The sequence below is a fragment of the Astatotilapia calliptera genome, chromosome 1 (assembly GCF_964374335.1).
Source record: "Astatotilapia calliptera chromosome 1, fAstCal68.1, whole genome shotgun sequence".
In the NCBI taxonomy this organism is placed as follows: domain Eukaryota; kingdom Metazoa; phylum Chordata; class Actinopteri; order Cichliformes; family Cichlidae; genus Astatotilapia; species Astatotilapia calliptera.
Window position 1 is genome coordinate 29,679,485 of NC_137422.1, and position 19,629 is coordinate 29,699,113.

The 19,629-nt window shown below is 39.7% G+C and overlaps 1 protein-coding gene across 2 annotated transcripts in view; it reads left to right on the forward strand.

Annotated features, from left to right (window-relative positions):
* sema4bb (sema domain, immunoglobulin domain (Ig), transmembrane domain (TM) and short cytoplasmic domain, (semaphorin) 4Bb) overlaps nucleotides 1-10,484 on the forward strand; it is a 57,262-nt gene extending 46,778 nt beyond the window's left edge. For both annotated transcript variants that reach the window (XM_026172307.2, XM_026172316.2), the window contains 3 exons: nucleotides 1,536-1,693; nucleotides 2,035-2,126; nucleotides 3,825-10,484. In XM_026172307.2, the coding sequence (XP_026028092.2) occupies nucleotides 1,536-1,693; nucleotides 2,035-2,126; nucleotides 3,825-4,597 (1,023 nt within the window). In that variant the 3' untranslated portion in view covers nucleotides 4,598-10,484. The remainder of the gene's footprint in view (nucleotides 1-1,535; nucleotides 1,694-2,034; nucleotides 2,127-3,824) is intronic.
* The last annotated feature ends 9,145 nt before the right edge of the window (nucleotides 10,485-19,629 follow it).

Consider the following 19,629-nt stretch of genomic DNA (forward strand, 5'->3'; position numbering starts at 1 on the left):
CTAACTCCGCTAAATGTAATAAATTCTGTTTTCATGGATGCCTGGATGTTAAACTTAACTGTTACACCTGGTAAAGCAGCCACACTGATCTTTTTATTAAAGAGTTTTTAACTCTCAGTGATGCCGCAATATTCGTTTGACTTTGGGGCCTGAACTGGATGGTGTTTTGGACCCAGATTACTCCGCGAGGCTCCTGACTACGGTAGCCATAATGCTCTGACAATCCATCAAGTGGTGCGGCTTCGTAGCTTACCAAAGTCGTACTAAAACAGTTTTTGACTGATTTTTGAGTGTCGTGTACTACATAAAATCGATTCAAGGTCAGTAAGGCACACTGGATTATAAGCCGCACTGTCGATTTTTGACAAAATTAAAGGATTTTAAGTGTGCTTTATAGTGTGTAAAATACGGTACACTTGATCACAAAGTATGATTCTATTAAAAATGCTCCTGAAACACCAAACAGCAGTCGAAAGGTCAAGTTCACTGGCTTCAGTTAACAGAGTTTAACCCTAAGAAACGACCACGAGATACAGACATCTGTGTCCGCATCCACCTGTCAGTCAAAACCACCAGTCAAAGCTAACTTTAAATGGTAAGAATGTTTTAAAGGTTGAGTTTTTAAAAGTTCACCGGCTATCATGTGGACATTAAAACAGCTAGCCCTTCTTTTGGCACTCTTCTCTTGCCTTTATTTTTAGACTCTGAAGGTGTCTTCTTGATCATTAGCAGTGTTTAAAGCAGAAAATAAGGTAAAATTGATTTACTACAACTTAATAACAGTGTAATACAACCATAGTGGCCGTGTTGCTTTGTATCCATTTATAATAAATACTTCATCCCATTTTCGAATGTTTGGTGTTTAATTTACAACTAATGAAAATGTGGAAGAGCGCTCTTTATCAGAGCACAAACTGGCTTCAGACATCTTCTTTCCACAGGGGCCATTCCATTGAGTTTTCCTGTAAGTTATAGCACCGTCTGGAACGGAGTTTATGATCCTCTCTGGCATTTTACCCAGAGCTAAATTTCATTACCTTTTCTCTCTTTATTACATAATGGCCTCTCTCGGGGCGAGCAGCCAAACCGAAATCTTATCTTAGATTATGTAATTCTAATAAAGTCTGAGATACTGTTTGTGAGTGTATTCTTAGCTCCAAATAGGGAAATGAAAGGCTAAGACAGAATGCTTATGGTGTCTGTCTAATACAAGGGCCAGAAAAGCTGGTCTAAATATAGATTGTATATTTGGGAACAAGGGGGAGCCGTGCGTCAGTATGACAGGAACATTAATGTTGCAAATGCATATCTGATGCACAGATGTAGGTAGTAAAAGTGCTAAAGATGCTCCTCAGATGGTATCAAGAGAACAGCTGGTCAGAACTACTCCATTGTGTAGGTTATGCTTTTCTGTTGTAATTAATTGTTTAGCATTTTTCGTCTTACTCTGCAACCAAAAGCAGAATGTTTTTTACCTTTTATATTGTAGTTAGATCTGAAATGCACTCCCCCCTCCCCTCCCCCCTCCTCTACAGGGTCTCTTGTTTGTGTCATCTTACTCTGGCCTGGTGGAGGTTCCTGTAGCTAACTGCTCCAACTACCTGAGCTGTGGTGAGTGTGTGCTGTCCAGAGACCCTTATTGCGCCTGGACCGGACAACTGTGCCAGGATGTCAGGATGGCTCCACCTGACAGGTGAGAACTACAGCACGCAGGAGGAAGACATAATTACACTGTGCCTTTTACTGTTAAAAGCAGGAAAATATGCAAGGATAAAAATTCCTCGTTGCTCAACCTTATGTCTTTTCTACGAATGCGCTTTTTTCTTTGAACGTCTACCCAAACAAACACACAAAATAAGCATTCAAGGATCTGCTTTATGTCCCTTAGTGTTAATTTTAGAACAACATTAGTCACTGTATTAGTAAGTTTTAAATGAAAGACTTGGCGATTGCGATAGGAGACATTAGTAATGTAATGTAAGGTGCCTGTCATTACATCTGCCTGTTGTTTTTGTTTGGTATGTTTTGCCTCAGCCACTGGCAGCAGGACGTGGAGGAGGCTGACACATCAGCTATTTGCAACAGGACTCTTCCTAACCCCAGATCTGCCAGACCAGTAGCTTCTCGTGAGTGTGTTCTTTCTGCACAGTGGCCTTTAATTTAAGTGTGTCTGTCACCTCACGCACAAACAGCATGCACTTAGAGTTCACAAAAACATGTTGCCACTACTGTCAAGTCATGCACATACAGTTGTAAGAAAAAACAAGTTGCATATTCATGCAAGTTGTTTTCCAAATTCCAGTTTTGAATTTAAAGTGCTGTAGTAGGAGCTTCAGGCTTATATTTAATGGATATAAAGACAATTGGCTCAGCATTCAGAAAAAAAAAGATTAAAGATTAAAAATTTGTCTACTAAACCTTGTACCTCAGATACAGGAGAAGCAATAGTTTTCATCCTAGATCTGTCTACTTGACGGTATTCTTGAGTCTGTAGGAGTTTGTATAACTGCATGGGTTTCCTGGACTTGGGGAAAAGTCATTTGACCAAACCCCTAAGCTTGTCTAGTGGGGAGTAGTTCAGGAGTATGGGATATTGGGTCAGCTGTTGCAGGCTTTCCAGTTCCTGTACAACCACAGTGTGAACTTCGTTCTTAATGCCAGCAATACGTCATATTTCTCTTCCCTGTGGGTCGTGGGCTCAAACGGTGTGTATGAAAATCAGCACCTCCATGACTGAGACTTTGGTTCACAGCTGTAAAAAGGTGGATTCCCCACTTTGATTGAGAAATTACTTGTAGCCTCAAATAGAGGAGTTGAGGAATTTTAGGGTCTTATTCACAAGTAAGGGGAGAGAGGAGCAGGAAACAGATTGGTGCAACAGTGATACGGGTGCTGTACTAGTCTAAAATGGGGAAGAGAGTCCTGTACATGAAAACAAGGCTGTTGATTTACTAGCCCATCTACATTCCTACCCTCAGGTGATTTTGGGTATCCAACTAGGGTGCCTCCTGGACACCTGCTAGGTGAGGTTTTCTCCGTATGTCCTACTGAGACTAGAGATTAAATCTCTAAGTTGGATTGGGAACACCTCGGTGTCATCCTGTGAAAGCTGGAGGGAGATGGCTAGGGGGAGGTAGGTCTGACCCAAACCCAGATAAGTGGCAGAAAATAGTTGAATGGTGTTGAAACTAAAATGTTTTTGCTGATGTGTTTTATGCACATAAGATTTTAAATGGATTTAAGTAATAGAAATAGAAATAGAAATATGGTGTTAATTTGTTAGCTTCATGGGTGGCTCTTTATTATTTAAGAAAAGAGCCATGCTTTCTGTTTATATTCTTTGTGTCTTCAAGTCGGTCTAAGCTAAGCTAATGAGCTAAGCTAACTCGTCCTGGCTGTAGCTTAAAATTAATTGATCTCCTCATTCTTGCAATGTGAAACTACACCTTTAAATGAGACTTTCTTAATCATGACTGCCAGGTTTATAAAACCAAGATGAGTTGTGATAGAAACACACAAAATCTCATGTTAGATGTTCTGTCTTCTGTCTGTCTTATTAAGGATGTTTTGTGTTGGTTTACACAGCATGTGTGTAAATATAGGCTTAGTGGTCTTAACATATGCTATTGCTAATTGCCAGTAATTAATCAAGTGATCATGCAAGTGTTTTTCTTCTTCTTTCCCTATTCAATCCCTACTCAGCTGAGGTCTGAACCAAACTGTGGATTAAAAGATTCATTACATCCCGAGTCGGTATGCAGTTGGTCAAATTACTGGCATGTTTCAGTGTTTTGAAACAACATTCCTTTTATTTTTGTTTGTAGGTGGCTCCCCTTGTCAGCTCATTACCATCCCAGCCAACACATTTAGAGTCCTGCCATGTAAGCTGCGGTCCAACCTGGCACAGAGGAGGTGGCGTTACAGTGATAGCGCCAGCCAGTTCCTCTATGCTACCCCCGAGGGAAACCTGGTAGTTGTGGCTCAGTCTGAAAGGATTGAGACCTATCAGTGCTGGTCAGAAGAGGAGGGCTTCCACCAGCTGTTGGCCAACTACTGTGTGAGGGCAGAACCACGCCAGGAGAGTACCACTCTGATTGGTCACTCCCGCACGCCTCACATCACGCGCGAGGAGACCATCATCCTGCCTGGCGAGTCTCGCTCTGAGCAGGTCCATACGAAGACGTACTGGAACGAGCTGATTGTGGTGTGCGCTCTGTTGGCCTTCTCCCTCGTGGTGTTCTCCTTGTTCGTCATCTACAGGAACCGTGACCACATGAAGTCCATGCTGAAGCAGGGCGAGTGCCCTAACATGCAGCAGAAGAAGCCACGGATAGTTGGAAAGCCCACAGAGAGTTTACCGCTTAACGGTAACACAATCCCCGTTTCTACTTCAGATCACAAGGGCTACCAGACGTTAAACGACAACTACATCTGCAGCACGCCGACACACGAGTCCTCGCCAGATAACAGCAAGAGCTTCTCCGAGGCCTCCGACAGGCGGCCGCTTAACCTGAAAGAGAGCCACGTGGAATACTCCCCAACCTGCCCTCGGCCCAGAGTGAGGTTAGGCTCTGAGATCAAAGACTCCATCGTCTGAGAGCACAGCATTCATTAAGCGACGACACCCTGTATCTTCACAAGGGATACAGGCCACCGAGCAAAGGAGAGGAGACCCAGACATCCTCCTATATCACAGCACATCTTTTATTTTTGTCATCTTAGTTCTGTGATCAGAGTGGAGGTCATTTTGTTTAGTCATTTCCACTCCGAAGCCAGAGGTCGGTCCGGTTTGCTGTGTAAGGCAGAAAAAAATGAAGCAGCACAATACTCCAGTTTGAGCCAGGATCAGGAACCATGGCAGCTGCTAAGAATAATTCTCACACATTACTTTTTTCTTTCTTGGAGTCATTCTCATGGCCACTAACACCATATGTGGGTGAGCATAAGGCTGGGCAATATGGGGGATAAAAAACAATAAAATAAAAAGATAAACAGAAGACCTTTTAGTTCCAATGTTTATCACACTGTCTTTTTAGGTATGCAACAATAAAAAGTTGTCTAGTCTAGATATACATCATATACTATTACAACCACAGACAGCGAATTTAAAAATATTTATATTTTACCCAGCCCTGTTTGAGTAATCTTGCACATTCTCTGCAGAGTGTGGCAGCCACACGTCTGTTATTATGCACACTAGAGCCAAGCTACAGCTACATGGTGACCAAGAGTTCAGGTTTAGAAGTATTATAGTACATGAAATGCATATTCATTAAGATCCACGGATTATGGACACAAGTCATAAACACATTTGTCCCCATTCGCTGAATAAACGTCATGACTGTATGAGGATAAATAAGATGAAAGCTGAAGCGGAGGAGGAGAATACGCCACACCACTGTCTCAATGAAAAAGGACTGCAACGTTAAGATGATAGAATATGTGTAATTATATATGATGCTACGCCTATATGCTGACGTTTACCTCCTGAATGTATGTTGTCGTCGAGAGAAAGTCTTTCACTCAAACAAAACTGCACCACAGATGATTTAGAGAGACGGTTGCATTTTCGCTCATCTGAGTCAGCCCTGCTCTTGAGTGTTGACCTGCAGATTCCATGATGGGTTTCTAAATGGACTTAAAAACAGCTGCCCCCTTTTTTTATGTGCGTGTGCGTATTTGTTTGTTTTGTTTTAATGGAACTGAAATTCCAAGTGCAGAGAGGCAAAGGAACAAAAAGAAATGGGGACAGCTACACCTCCACCACATTTGGGGCAGCACCAAAATCATCGTTGTGCACTGTGCCAAAAAAAGCTAAACAAAAATAACTTGATTGTCTTATCTAAATGCAATAGTGCCATTCTCACATGCCCATCTCATGCTTTGTGTTAGCATTGATCACTGTCAAAGAGCACATGATGACGGACCCAGGGAATGGGTTTCGCTAAAAGTATTGTGGCACTAATAATAAATAAATGTAAAGTGCAAGGTTGGGGATTTCTAAGACTGTTAGCTCATAGCAGACTTTACGGACTGTGTTGGGCAAAATAATTGTTGTAAATTTTGAACCGGGGCCAAATGTTTTACATGGCGATTACGTGCCATGTGGTTGTCAGGTGTGAAAATATTCCAGTTTTCCTTCTGCCATCTCACCGAGACACATCTGAGACGGTTGAGCTCAGCTTGTCTACTTTAAGTGCTAATCAAGCCACTCGAAATGTAAAACTTACAGAATAAGTAATAACTAATGCTGCTGTAGGGGAAAGGAAATGTTGCGAGTTCTCTTGTCCAGACTACAGCTGTATGATATCATGGCATAGATACACAGACCTTTTGTATTAGCTCAGTTTGACCCCGCCCCCACCAGGTTACAGGTCCCAGACTCGCCACACTCAGTCAGAAGTCGAGGTGACATAAATGTGAAAGCACAAGTAATCAGGGTGTTGAATACTTACAGGTTTGCACATTTCACTAAAATCAGAGCTTGTTCCAAGAAATGCAACTACTGAGGTGGACGGTATGGCTGCTAAGGAAAATTTTTAGTAATCAGTTATTACAGGGACCAGTGCAGCCATCGCAAACACTCTCGCACCCACATTGCTTAGACTTTTGAGACTTAACGAGCAGAATTTTCCAAAGATGCAGAACTCCGATCATGTTGTGTAAATCTGAATGAGAAACATTTACACAGCCGTAAGGACAACATGGCACCACATGTCTTAGACTACAACACCAGGTCACTGTATTGATTATGTAAGCCTACAATATATATTCCAGTGTCATGCAGGATCAAAACTTTGCTTTTTCAAACACTGAGCAGATGAAATGTTATGTAACTGCTACAAGTTGACAAAGTAACTGCACAGCATACTGCGCAACAGTGGTCAGTGTTTCCTTTGTTTCTTAGGTTTTTGTTGTGTGTGTATATACAGTACCTGTGCTTAATATTGTGTGTTTTTAAGGGACCTTGTGCAAGATGTGTTGTAGAGATAGTCGTGAAACTAGAGAGTGAACACTGGTGATTTTTTTGATTTTTTTAAATTTTATTTTATTTTTCTTCTTCTTTAATAGTGCTTTACTGCCTAATTTAGAAAACATTTGACCACGCTGTTAGTTTAGCATCTGGACTAGTTTTCACTCAAGCACATCAAAGCAGGACAGAGATGGGGGTTTTTCATGCTACTGATGAAAGTTTGATGAAGAGATCAACATCTTTTTTTTTTTTTCCCTGTAGTTAGTGTGATGCCACAGCTTCCAGTTAGTTACTTTAGCTTAGCATTAAAAGGGAGAAACTCTGTCTGACTTTGTCCAAAGGTAATCTTAGTCTGCCATTATGAAACGTATATAATAAAAAAAGATGGACCAAGTCTACCCGTTGGTTTTAAAGCCCTCTTCTGAAGCCTTGATTTTAACATTTTATAATTTTTGTCTTATTGGTGCATTTAAAACCTTCAAATTGCACCACAGACATAATTAAAAGGTCCACGGCTGTGAACTATGAAACAACTTCAGCGTAGCCAGTCTTTGCATTAGTGGGCTTCACAAAACCTAAAACCTGCGGCAGAGGTGACGAGTATCACAATGATGGTTATCAACTTTCAGTGTTACCGCGAGCTCTCTGCTTCAGGTTCTGCTCATGCAAAAAGGAGCTTTTCACGTGTCATTTGACTTTTCTTCCACTCAAAATGGATCAACTGAGTCACATCTACTCCAGTCACATTATGAGAGGAGTGGGCACATCTCTAAAGATTATTATTTTAAAAAATGACAGTAAATTGCTAAACCAGAGCTGCGAAGAAAATGACAGTAATAATCCAAAAGTTGTTAATCTTGTGAATTCATGATCATCACAAGGGTACCAAGTGGCAAAATGAATAAACTCAACTTGTATTTTTTTTTTTATTGCAGTTTCAGTGCTGCTGTTTATTTCTCATATGACAGCTGCACATTCAAACTCTGAAACTTGATAGTTTAAAAATGACTTACAATGATTGAGCAGGTTGTTTATATAAAGCATGACTCCCAACAGAAAATCTAGATCAAACATTGAAGCATGTCATAAATAAAATAACAATTTTACCTTGAAACTTTAAACGTATAATTAAGGTTAGGGTTCTATTTTCACCTGAAGTTACCACAGTGATCTAGCCAGGTGAAAGGAGAGCCTCCTTTATGATTCTGAAAACTGATTTTTTTTTTTTTTTTTTTTTTTTTGCTTAAAATGGCTGCGAAACTATAACCTTCATAGCACACCCCTCATTTGAGCAACGAGCATACAGCTAGCAGCTACAAGCGCCCGTGTCAGCATTGATCTGTCATTCAAGCTGCCACTTTCATAAATATCATTTTAATGGAATTTAAACAGGAAAATTACTGAAGTAATTTCTGTACCAGGCTGTGAACATGATTATTTCTGCCTTGAAGTTGGGAGTTTTGACATGGGGATCAACTTATCTTTGGGTCCAGCCTCAAGTAGCCATTAGACAAATTGTTCTTTAGGTGTCAGCCTAAAAAGTTCCCTTAAAGTATCAATTTTTAACACTTTGGCTTTAGACTATTTATCAAAAGCAGATGCAGTCTTTTCTGCCGTTGGCTTTGCATATGCTGGTATGAGCAGACAAGCTGGTTCCTCCTTTTTTTCAGACTTTGTGCTAAGCTGGGGTATCAGGCTTCTAGCTGTAGTGCATAAATACGAACGCGATATCAATCTTATCTAACTCTCAGCAAGAAAACAAATATTCTTTTCCAAAACTATTGCAAGCTGAGACCAAGCAAACAAACCAGAGTATTGCATTTGCCAACAGATGGATAACCAAAATGAAACTGATTCCAGAAGGCTTGTGTTTTTCCATTTCTGCTAACACAGATTTTTCTAAACTATATGATATCTTGGTAGCCTGCTTTGATTTGTTTGGTGGATAACTTCACAGCATAAAATGCCTTTGGATATCACATTGCTCTGCCTTTAGCCACGTGCCACATTGTACACTACCCAGCAGTGACCTCACCAATAGAAACATGGTGAATGGCGTGATTGTAGCCCTCAGTGGGCATCTTTAACTCCACAACGCAACACGGGTCAACAGTAGATTTACAAATTCACCTAAGCCACCATTAACTTAACCTGCTAACTAGACTGGGAGCTGCTCAAAATCTTGTACCATTCTGCAGCCTTTGCTCATCTAAGAAAAAAAATGGTGCTGTACACATTGGAAGCATCACTTCCTCTGGTGAGGTCACCTATTTAACAATACACCACCTGATCTCGTTTAGAAATGCTGAAGTTAAAATGCAGTTGGACCTTGCCAATTAATAAGCTTAGATGAAATATATACTGTGTGATAGCTTTGCATATTTATCAATGATGGGCCTTTTCCATAAAAGGCAAACAGTAGTACAACAGTTTTGAGTAGCTCCTTATTAATGCAACATACTGTACTGGATATGAATGTAGCCAACTATATATTTGTAGAACACCTACTGCAGTATATTTTCCTAAAATGGCTTAAGTAGGCAATCCATTGCAACATCTTTTTTAGGATTTTATTTCTTCAGTCATAAATGCAAAGAAACGACATCATACAGTTAATAAACCATTTGTGCTGCATGGTATAGTACGTGAACAAGATGCAAGCACAGCTCCAGATCCTCCATATCAGCTCAGCCATGAGACGGCGACAGCCTCGCCTCAGCGTATCGAACATCATAAGCTTAGTTGACTGAATAACGATTAGACAAATGTGGTCTTGCCTGCATGATTTCTTTTTTTTTTATTATTATTATTTGTTGTGTACAAATAACATTGTGAACTGTATTTTTTTGTATCATTGAGATTGTGACTGTTGTTTTTATTATATTGTACATAAAAGGCACTTTATTTTAATTTTTTTTAAATAAATGAATAAATACATGTTTTGACACATGCATGTGGAAGTCCATTTTTGCGCTACAGATTACGGTTTATGTTTGGGGCTCTTGTGTCATTTTAGATGTGGAAACAAAGCAGTAACTCATAACCTTATACTTTAAATATGCTCAGGGTTGCACATTTTCTATATAAATGCAACACATAAGATGTTTACACAAATCCTAAAACTAGAGAACTAATCCAGTTTTATGTCTGTGAGAGGCAAAATAATGTGAGCCTTGAGGACTGGCATTAAATTTCAAGATGATGTTGGAATCAGATGTTTTCATCGGCAGGACGACGAGCAGGTGCCCATCTTTGTTTAAAGTCTACATGTTAGTGCTACTTGTCAAACCACTTGTTGCACTTGTTCAACTGCTTGGTAACACAAATATCTAGTTAGCCAATCACACTTTTTTTTCCAAGTCAAGTGGCTTTATTGTCATTTCATTTCATTTAGAGTACACAGTGAAGTGAGACTGTTCCTCCAAGATCATGGCGCAACATGTAACCTATAACAGCCAATCAACACAGGACTACATAAAATCCAAGTGTGCAAAAATTGCAAAAAAACAAATCAAAACAAAAACAGTGCAACACCAGACAGAACAAAACGATGCAGACACAACAGTGCAATAGAAAAGTACAACAAAGACAGCTGGTTGTGCAAAAAGTAACTTGATGTATGAAGGTGTGCGTGTGTATGAGAATGTGCAGATAAGCGAGTGTGGCTGCAAGTCAGTGCATTTAGACACATCAAGGTGGTTAAGATGAGCAACAAAGAATGGGGAAGAAGAGTGATTTAAGTGACTTTGAACATGGTATGGTTTTTGATATCAGCGGGGCTGGCTGTGTATTTTTAAAGCTGCTCATCTACTCAAACTTTTCCCACAAAATCATCTCAAGGATTTACAGAGACTGGTCTGAAAGAGAGAAAGGAAGAGGAGAGGTGAAGAAGAGAATCAAGCAGCACCAGTTTAACAAAATGAGAGATCCCAACCTCTGAGCCTTACTTTAAAGTGATGTCAGTTAAATATGGTGTTTGACACAACAGTATGATGCATTTTTTAATCATGACCAAGCTAGAATTGCATGTAATGATGTCAGCTGTAACCATTTTGGGACACTTTTCATATTAAGGGCCACTTTTAATGAATACATAACAAGGTGTAATGTGTCACGCTATTAAATATGCTATGCTATACAGTTCCTCAAAGATACCCCTGTGAACCCTCAATTATAGGTCTTCCTGCTGTCTCCTCTATCCTCCAGATGCCTTTAGAAACTGAGGCATCCTTTAGCGTAGTGTACCGAGGCTGATTTTCAGGTCACAGACAGGAAGACGGTGGACAGAGAAGGCAGAAATTAGAGAAATATGAGAAGCCTAAAGTATTCAGATCCTGCAACGTGTGCTCTGTATCGCCGACCATCATTTTCACAAAACATCTGCAAACATCCAGGCTGTTTGGATGATTCACAATTTACTGCTTTATAAAAGGGCCAGATTGCAGATGTCTCTTCAGAGAAAGGAAAAAATGTATCATCTGTCATTGTTGTGTAATGACAGCTTTTATCTGACCCGCCGCTGGTCTCCAGGCGGTGGTTAAGTGCTTAAAATTAGTGACTGAGTGCAGTTTTTGAATGTAAATTTTGGCCATCTGGCCTCAAATACCAGATTCTCACTGAAGCATATTTTATTCAGAGAATATCGAAACCAGGTTTATTACTCATCGCTCATGTTTACAAATGCACTGAAACACAGCACACTGGGCTTGTATTCTCTTCCTATGACAACTTGTGAGCACTTCTAGAGCTGTATTAATGCCACTTTTAAGATTTTACAGCAACATAGAGATTGAGAACAACTGCAATAGAAAATGCTTAGGGTTCTGATTTGGCAGGGGTAATATGGTATGTGGTACCAACATTACTGAAAACTTTATCAAGACAATGGTACCTATAGATCATATGACAAGATTCACCCCTGAACCAGTTCATCTTAATTTCACTGGCAAAAATTAAATGGAAATTTCAACCTTTATCAATAACAAAGCAATGAGATTGACTGAAAGCTACATTCTGTGGAAGGTCTTCATGAGGATTGGTGGTTGCTCCTACACTCATAGGGGGGTACTTGGGGATGTGGTCCCTCTCCTGACATGCTTACATGTCCATCATCTGTAGAGACTGCAATAAGGACACCATCAACAGCCAGTGTACCAGCAGAGGACTCCAACCAGATTATTGGCACTATGACAGCTTCAGATGAAAGCTCATCCAGGACCCATAACCACTATCCGGCCAGTGCCATGAAATGTGTGAACCATGTTTGAAACATCAAAGCTTAAATTATCAGTGAGATAAATCTGCCTTGAAATGGACCCCTGTTGGAAAATGAAAGGGGGCAGGCCTGAGACCCCCTGGAAGAGTATAGTGAAGGCAGAGTGCTTAAAGCCAAGACTGCATTAAGTGGAGAAAACATGCAGCTGTATGTCCCACTGGGGACAGGGTAAATAGTACAGTCCTGCTTCTGAACTTTAGATAAATTATCTTCAACACACAAATAATTTCTCAGCTTATATTCTTTCTCTTTCTTTTCCTTACATGATAATGTTAATCACATTTTTCCAAAGTTTCAGGGTGGAAGTTGTTTTGTTTTGTCTATATTTAACCCCATTAGTGCATATTCCAGTAATAAACTTTAGCGGGTTCTTTATCTCCCAAATCAGATATTAATGAATTTCTAATTTTAACATTTTTATAAAAAAGTAGTTTTATTTTCTTAAAACTACAAAGAAGAATTTCTCTTTGTTTTGTGGTATTTTGGGGTTTTGGTGTATATTATTTATTAATGTTTAAATTTGGGTTTCTGTTTTGCTGTTTTTTTACTGTTTGATGTTTTAATATTTGCTTGCTTGTTTGTGGCGTCTTCAGATCCCTGTTTTGAGTCTTCTATGATTCTGGTGTATTGTAATTCCTGAAGTTACCTTATGGTCGCTTTATTCAGGATTTTCAGTTTTGTAATCCAGGGTTTTGAGCTTTACTGTAATTAGTTGGCGGTCTGTTTCTCCCTCTGACATATCCACTCTTATTTTTCTTGTTGTCTTTTACTTGTTTCCTGTTTTACTTTGAAGGTATTCAGGTATTCACACATTATGTCAGCTTTGGTTCCTCCTTTGTAATTGTCATGGTTGTCTTGACCCTCACCTGTGTTTTGTTCTCCTTCTGTTTCTCATTCCCTAATCAGCCCAGTCTGTCTAAATAGTCCTGTCTCCCCAGTTGTCCTTGTCAGATTGTTTGTCTCTGGGCTCCACTGTACTGTCTGTTTGCTTGTAATAGGTTTCTGGTCTGGATTCTTGTTTTGCGTTTTAGATTTTGTTCTTTAAACAGCTTAGTTTTGTTTTACATAGCCTGTCTTCCTGTAAAACAAGGAAGACAGGGTATGTCTCAAATGCAGTCCTCTAAATGTAGAGGACTGCATTTGAGTCCTCTACACTCCACTCAGTGATAAAGTTGTCTGTGAAGTGATCTGGTGATTTTATTCATTTGAAACTAATACAATGTGCAGATTTCTATAATGTTAATGAGGAATGACTAAATTTCAGTGTTGCATTGCATGAGGTGCCAACTGAAAAGCAAAGAAAGAGGAGTCCAGAAAATGAACTGGGAGTAAATGTGGCTCCTCTGTTGTGCTGCTGTGCTGTGCAGAGTGCACAGCCTCTGCAGTTTTGATATTGTGCATTTCTCTGTGACAAACCTTCCATCAAACCAAGGCAGATAAGGGCTTTGCTCTGCATATCTCTTAATTTATTTACCTTGATAATTCACTGTTTTGTTGTAAGAATAAGTGTTGGCGAGGGCTGTTATTTTCTGATTTTCTTCAAATGTGACTGGAACAATCTGCTGTTACCTTAATAGGAGAAGCCTTGTTTCCAACTCACATTTACAGTTAACTGGGTAAATTTGCATGGAGCAAAGAGCTGTGCAGAAAGTCTGTGTGTTTAACTAAGCAAATGTTTTATCATTAACAAATATTTCTTCTCTAAGTTGTGTACCAAAGAAAACCAGAGCTGAACTATTCCTGCTTTCCATCAGATGCTGTATATACAACTTTGACATTTGTTTTTATAGCAATTTCAAATTAATCTCTCAACAAATAAATAAATGTGTTGTTTGCACTAGATGGGCTCTAAAAAGGAAAGAAAGCAACTCAAGTCACCCAGTAAGTAACTACACTAATGTGAAAGTGGATGCTTATGGTCATCCCAGTGTAGGTAATCTGTTTAGACAAAACCAGCATTATTGAGCACAAAATCGTCTGCAGGAAAGTCTCAGACACGGTGGTGCACTGTGAGTAAATCTCACCTTGCTGATAGCTCAACACCCCTGCTGTGATAGAGATCAGCTGCTAGCGGGAATAATAGGCCTCTTCCCTTCACAGACTTCACATGTGCAAAAGCTCTGATGGTCACATTGCTAAAGATCTGACTGTGACTGGGCAGAGGACTCTCATCTCAAATCCATCCCTAGAATGACTCACAGATAATTAAATAAAAAGCTTTTTGCGCTGTCCTGGCATTTTCTTTCTCGCTGTTGTTCCCCACGCCTGTGTCAGCCTTTCTTTTCAGTTTCTCACACTGCTTCTCTGCATGTTGTCTCTCTTTTGATGCCCTGTGACAGATCCCATTTACTTTCAACACCAGCACCTCATCTGTTGTCACCAAGCATTTGATGAAGAGCAAAGATGGTAATTTGCTATTCATTATTAGCAAATCACCGCACTGTGAAAAGTGCCTTTTGTTTGCAGCAGCCTTGAAAACAATTACAGTCAGCGTGCATTTCAGCTGCGATTGCGTTGCACATTTCATGGCAACGCTTCGCTGATAGTGAAATTGAAAAGCAGATTTACTTTTCACAGTCCATGAAGGAAACTGGAAAATCTTTTAAATCAATCCTGACCCAACTTTCCAGGTCATACATCAACTCAACTCTCTTCAAAAAACACATTATAATATTAATATTGTTGACTTTTAACCCACCTTGTACAAAGTTAGTGTAGCTGACATGAAAACTGGAACTTGAAACTTAACGCAATATGTCCAGATTATGAATGTGCTTCAAACGAAAAGGATAAAAACATGAATTTGCAGTTTTATTTGTTGGTTAGATAATAAACTAAGAGCAGTCATTCTCTTGAGTCTCCATGCACTGGGATTTAACATAATGTTGAACCATTAATATTCATACCTTTCATGCTAATACTTTTTCATTTTCAATACTGTCTGATTTAATGATAACCACAGGTTCATATTAACAGTTTGTTAGTCGATTTATGAAGTCACAGTTAGGTCCAGAAGTTGTTTTTGGTTTTGGGGTTTTTTTTTAAATGTTGCCTTTGTACACCAAAGACATGTCAGTTAAAATAAACTGAAAAACACAAACCCATCAGGCGGCATTCTTACAAAGAAAGAATGCCCTCACCAGCTCAGCACCAGCCACCAGGCCACTGATGTTTATTGAGTGTGTGACTGCTGAGGATGGATTCTGTGTCCAGGTCTATACTCTCTGCTCAGATTCAGCCAAATACTGAAAACCAACTGGACAGTGCTTCACTGTGCAAATGGATAAACACCCAACGTATACTGCAAAGGCAACAGTACAGAGGTCTTTACATGGGACACAGAGGCAAAATTACACAAATACTCTTGTGCAAAAAACTATGAACCTATCTCTAACTACACATAATAGATTTGTATGAAAAAGGTTTGGGATCCATCAGATATTATGTTGTTTTCAGATATGAATTATGATGTTTTTAATGTCGACACTACGTTTACCTTCTTAGCATTCACCAAATGACCAGTGACCCATTTGAGGCTAGGATTGCGTTTTTGTTTCAGACGGTAGGAGATGTTCGATTTGAAAGGAAGTCTAATACACTGACTCTGATCTTAAAGTTATTCTCTCAAAAGAATTTTCACATGGCTTGTCAAAACAGGAAAAATAGTTACAATATAAAGAGTGGACGTTATTCAAGCATAAGAATAGATGGGTCACTAATGATCTGGTGGATCTTAAGAGGCCACAGATTTCCCCTCATGCAGATACAAAGTCCTTATTGCCAACCTGCAGACATTTTTGTGCTTACTTTTCAGCTTCTTGGCAAACTTTATAATTCAGAGATACTCTTTTAGCCTCAGGTTTCAATTCTCTATCATGAGACGCAGTCGTGTGTAAAAGTTAAGATACGCATCAAGAAAACTGTTAAAAGAACAAAGCATTGTTGGAAAAGTTTCTCTCTACAATATATCAGTGCAGTGTTATGCATTGACATGTCTTTGGATCGATATAAAATGATTAAATATTTACAGACATGTCTGATTTCATTTACTCTAGCTGAAGCAGCAGCTTAACAATGTAGGAGGATGAGGTGCGCCTGAGAGCTTACAGATAACATATTCCTCCTGCCCTGTCATTATTTGTAGTATTATAACTCTGAAGAGACAGCTTCTGTGATAACATAAGGCGCTGTGTACACGTTGTTGCTATCAACTAGATACATAATTTATAACATCCATCATTCCTCGTGCAGTCATGATCCAAATAAATGGGCACACCAGAATCTTGTTTAAAGGGCTGTTGAAACACGGTGCTGCTTTCACCCTTGAAAAAATGAAGCAGGAGGAGTACCTGCCTGTGGCTACATTTATCAGCTATATGATGATGATGATGATGATGTGATGATCACATTTCTTCTTAATGGAGAACCTTGTATACACATGTTGTCAGAGTAACATAAGGTTGTGTGGAACTGCTGTAAGCAGACAAGCGTGACATTGCTCGTATAGTCACTTCAGGAAGAGTGCACCAGTGTTTACTTTATATTGCTGTGGATTTCGATTTCAATTGATAAAATAAATACAATTAGAAGACGCCCCACTATCTATTGGTCGACTGATAAAAGTGGCATTTCCCTCCCATTAATCTGTATGTAATTATCCACAACAATGAACTAAAAACATGTCGCATTTTTTTTTCTAAATTACAAATCATAAAACTTAAACTGACACAATGATTAAAAACCTTGGGGTCTGTGAAGGTTCTCAGTTATCCAGGTCATGGTAGTTTAAAGAGCTTGGAAAGAAAAGCGCTTGGACTTCTTTAAGTTGCTTGAAGACATTTCACCTCCGTCCTGCTGAAGGACAAAGAAAAAACATCAAGTTATGAAGTCCCAGAAATTCTCTGTAATCAAGACTTGGATCAGGGCAAAGGTATAAAACGGTTTCTGGGTGTCCCTGGAAGCACAGAGGCCTCCAGTTTGAGCTGGAAGAGAGCTCAGCATTCACCCAAGATGAGTAACTGAGAAAAAGGGTCTTCTTCATTAATCAGGAGCTTGATGTAAATCAAAAGATATGACAGTCAACTTGATTTTAAAAGACTCTGTATGAATAAGCAAAAACTGTTTTATTTTAGATTTTTATCAGAAGAGAAAAATAAATATTTTGGGCAAATCTTAAAGCACTATTAATGGCCATTATTCCTCCCCACCTGACTAATGCAGCGACGCATGTATGGTGGGAGAATCATGCAATGAAAGAGCTTCACAGTGAATGAGGTGAAACACAGGAAAATGTGAGTGCAGTGAGCTGGGGAAACATCGGGCATCCACCTTTCATTTCTTTCAGTGACACGAAGCAACCAAAACAGCCCTGCATGTACTTCAGGACTGAGTGTCCAAGAGTGTGTCAGTGGGCCAAAGCCCAGAATTACACCCAACAGAATTTTGTACACAGACAAAAAATATGTTGTAGCCTGTCCCAGCTGTCACAGGACAAAAAGCAGGGTATACCCTGGGGAGGTTGCCAGTGTGCTGGAGGGCCAACACAGAAAGCCAGACGACTGTTCATGTTCACATTCACACCTACAGCCAATTTAGAAGCATCGGTTAACCTAATATGGGTGTGTTTGGAGTATGGGTACGTGTAGGGATTCCAGCAGGCGTCGGGAGGATGACCCCAGTTGGCAGGTGGATTCAAACCCAGGATCTCCTTGTCGTGAGGCAACAGTTTTAACTACCAGTTGTATGACATTGTGGTAATACAGCGCAGTGATGCTGATTTTATTTTTCTTTATCTGTATTAAATGTACCCTCCGGGTACTCCGGCTTCCTCCCACTGTCCAAAGACATGCAGCTTGTGGGGATAGGTTAATTGGATAATCCAAATTGTCACTAGGTGTGAATGTGCGAATGAATCTGAGTGCGAATGGTTGTCTGTCCCTGTGTGTTGGCCCTGCGACAGACTGGCGACCTGTCCAGGGTGTACCCTGCCTCTCGCCCTATGACAGCTGGGATAGGCTCCAGCGCCCCCCGCGACTCTGAAAAGGATAAGCGGAAGCGAATGGATGGATGTATTAAATGAGCACAATTTTAATATACTTGAAATCATTGTTTTGCTTTGTCACTATCTATTATCCATGAATATACACCGATAGGGGGAAAATAGCTTTAGTTATGTTAAATTAAATGTAGTACAAAAAGTAAAAGGCTCCAAATACTTTCTGAAGTGACCAATATTGCTTTTGCCAATGTATCCATTAGGCTCTCTAAAAATGAGTCCATTTGCAGTCTGGAATGAGATCAAAACTGGTAGAATTTTCTGTTTTCCTTTCCAAGAAATATTTTTTCAGCCTAGGTGATAAAAAAAAAAGCTTTGTGCTCTAATATTCACACAGCTAAGCTCCTGCATACAACCACAGCCTTACACTGTTGACTCCTGAGAGTGAAAAATATCAGGACTGGATCTTATGAGCTGTACATGGTTCTTGAAGAAAGGGAGATATCTTAAATCCTCCAAGTCCATCCAAGTCTAAACTCAGTTTTCCTGCCCTTCTGAGATATAAGCTCTGTGTTTCAATGGGAATGTTAACCTGTTGATGTACATTTATTGAATCTTCATAACAATTTAACATTGTTGAATCATTTAAACACATTGTAGAGATGGGATTCAGCTAAATAAGTTACCACAAGCATTCTGCACAGTGACCAGCTTCAGACCATTTCTGATATACCATTTTTTTTTTTATCTGGGGCTTCTTTTCTTTCTTTAAATTTCACCTGCACTGCACCTGAGGGTCATTTTTAAAATTGTGAAATGTATAATTAAAGTTAAAATTTGGTTGAAACGACACTTGTTTTTTCTTTGGATAATTTGAGCCCATATTTAACATATGTAAATCTAAGCAGCTGCAGTACATCTTCCCCATTTTTTCCCTCCTATCAGCAAGAGCCCTGCAACAACAATGCATTTTCCCCAAAGCTTCCATATCTCAATAAATTCAGCAGAGAGAGCCTAAAGAGATGAATTTAATTAGAGGAGCTGACTTCTGCTTCTCTTTGCATTCTGCTTCTCTCACTACTTCTGAGCTCCTCTCATGGTCTGTTTTAAGAAAACCTGCCAGAACCCACAGTCAGTCTGTTGGGCCTTATGCTTGAATTTTTCTGAGATCTGTTTCGAGTTGTAAGCAGAGCGCCGTGGATGAGAGCGGATAAGGTTTGAAATCTCTTGAATTTAAGCAACCTGCTGATTTAGCATTTGCTCCTCATCAGTATTCAGCTCTTCAGCTGCTCTCCTGCTTTCGGAGACGGAAAAAAGCTAAAGTGGTGACTTAATTATACACCCTGTAATCTGAGAACCGAGGAGAGAAACTCAGTGGATTTCAGT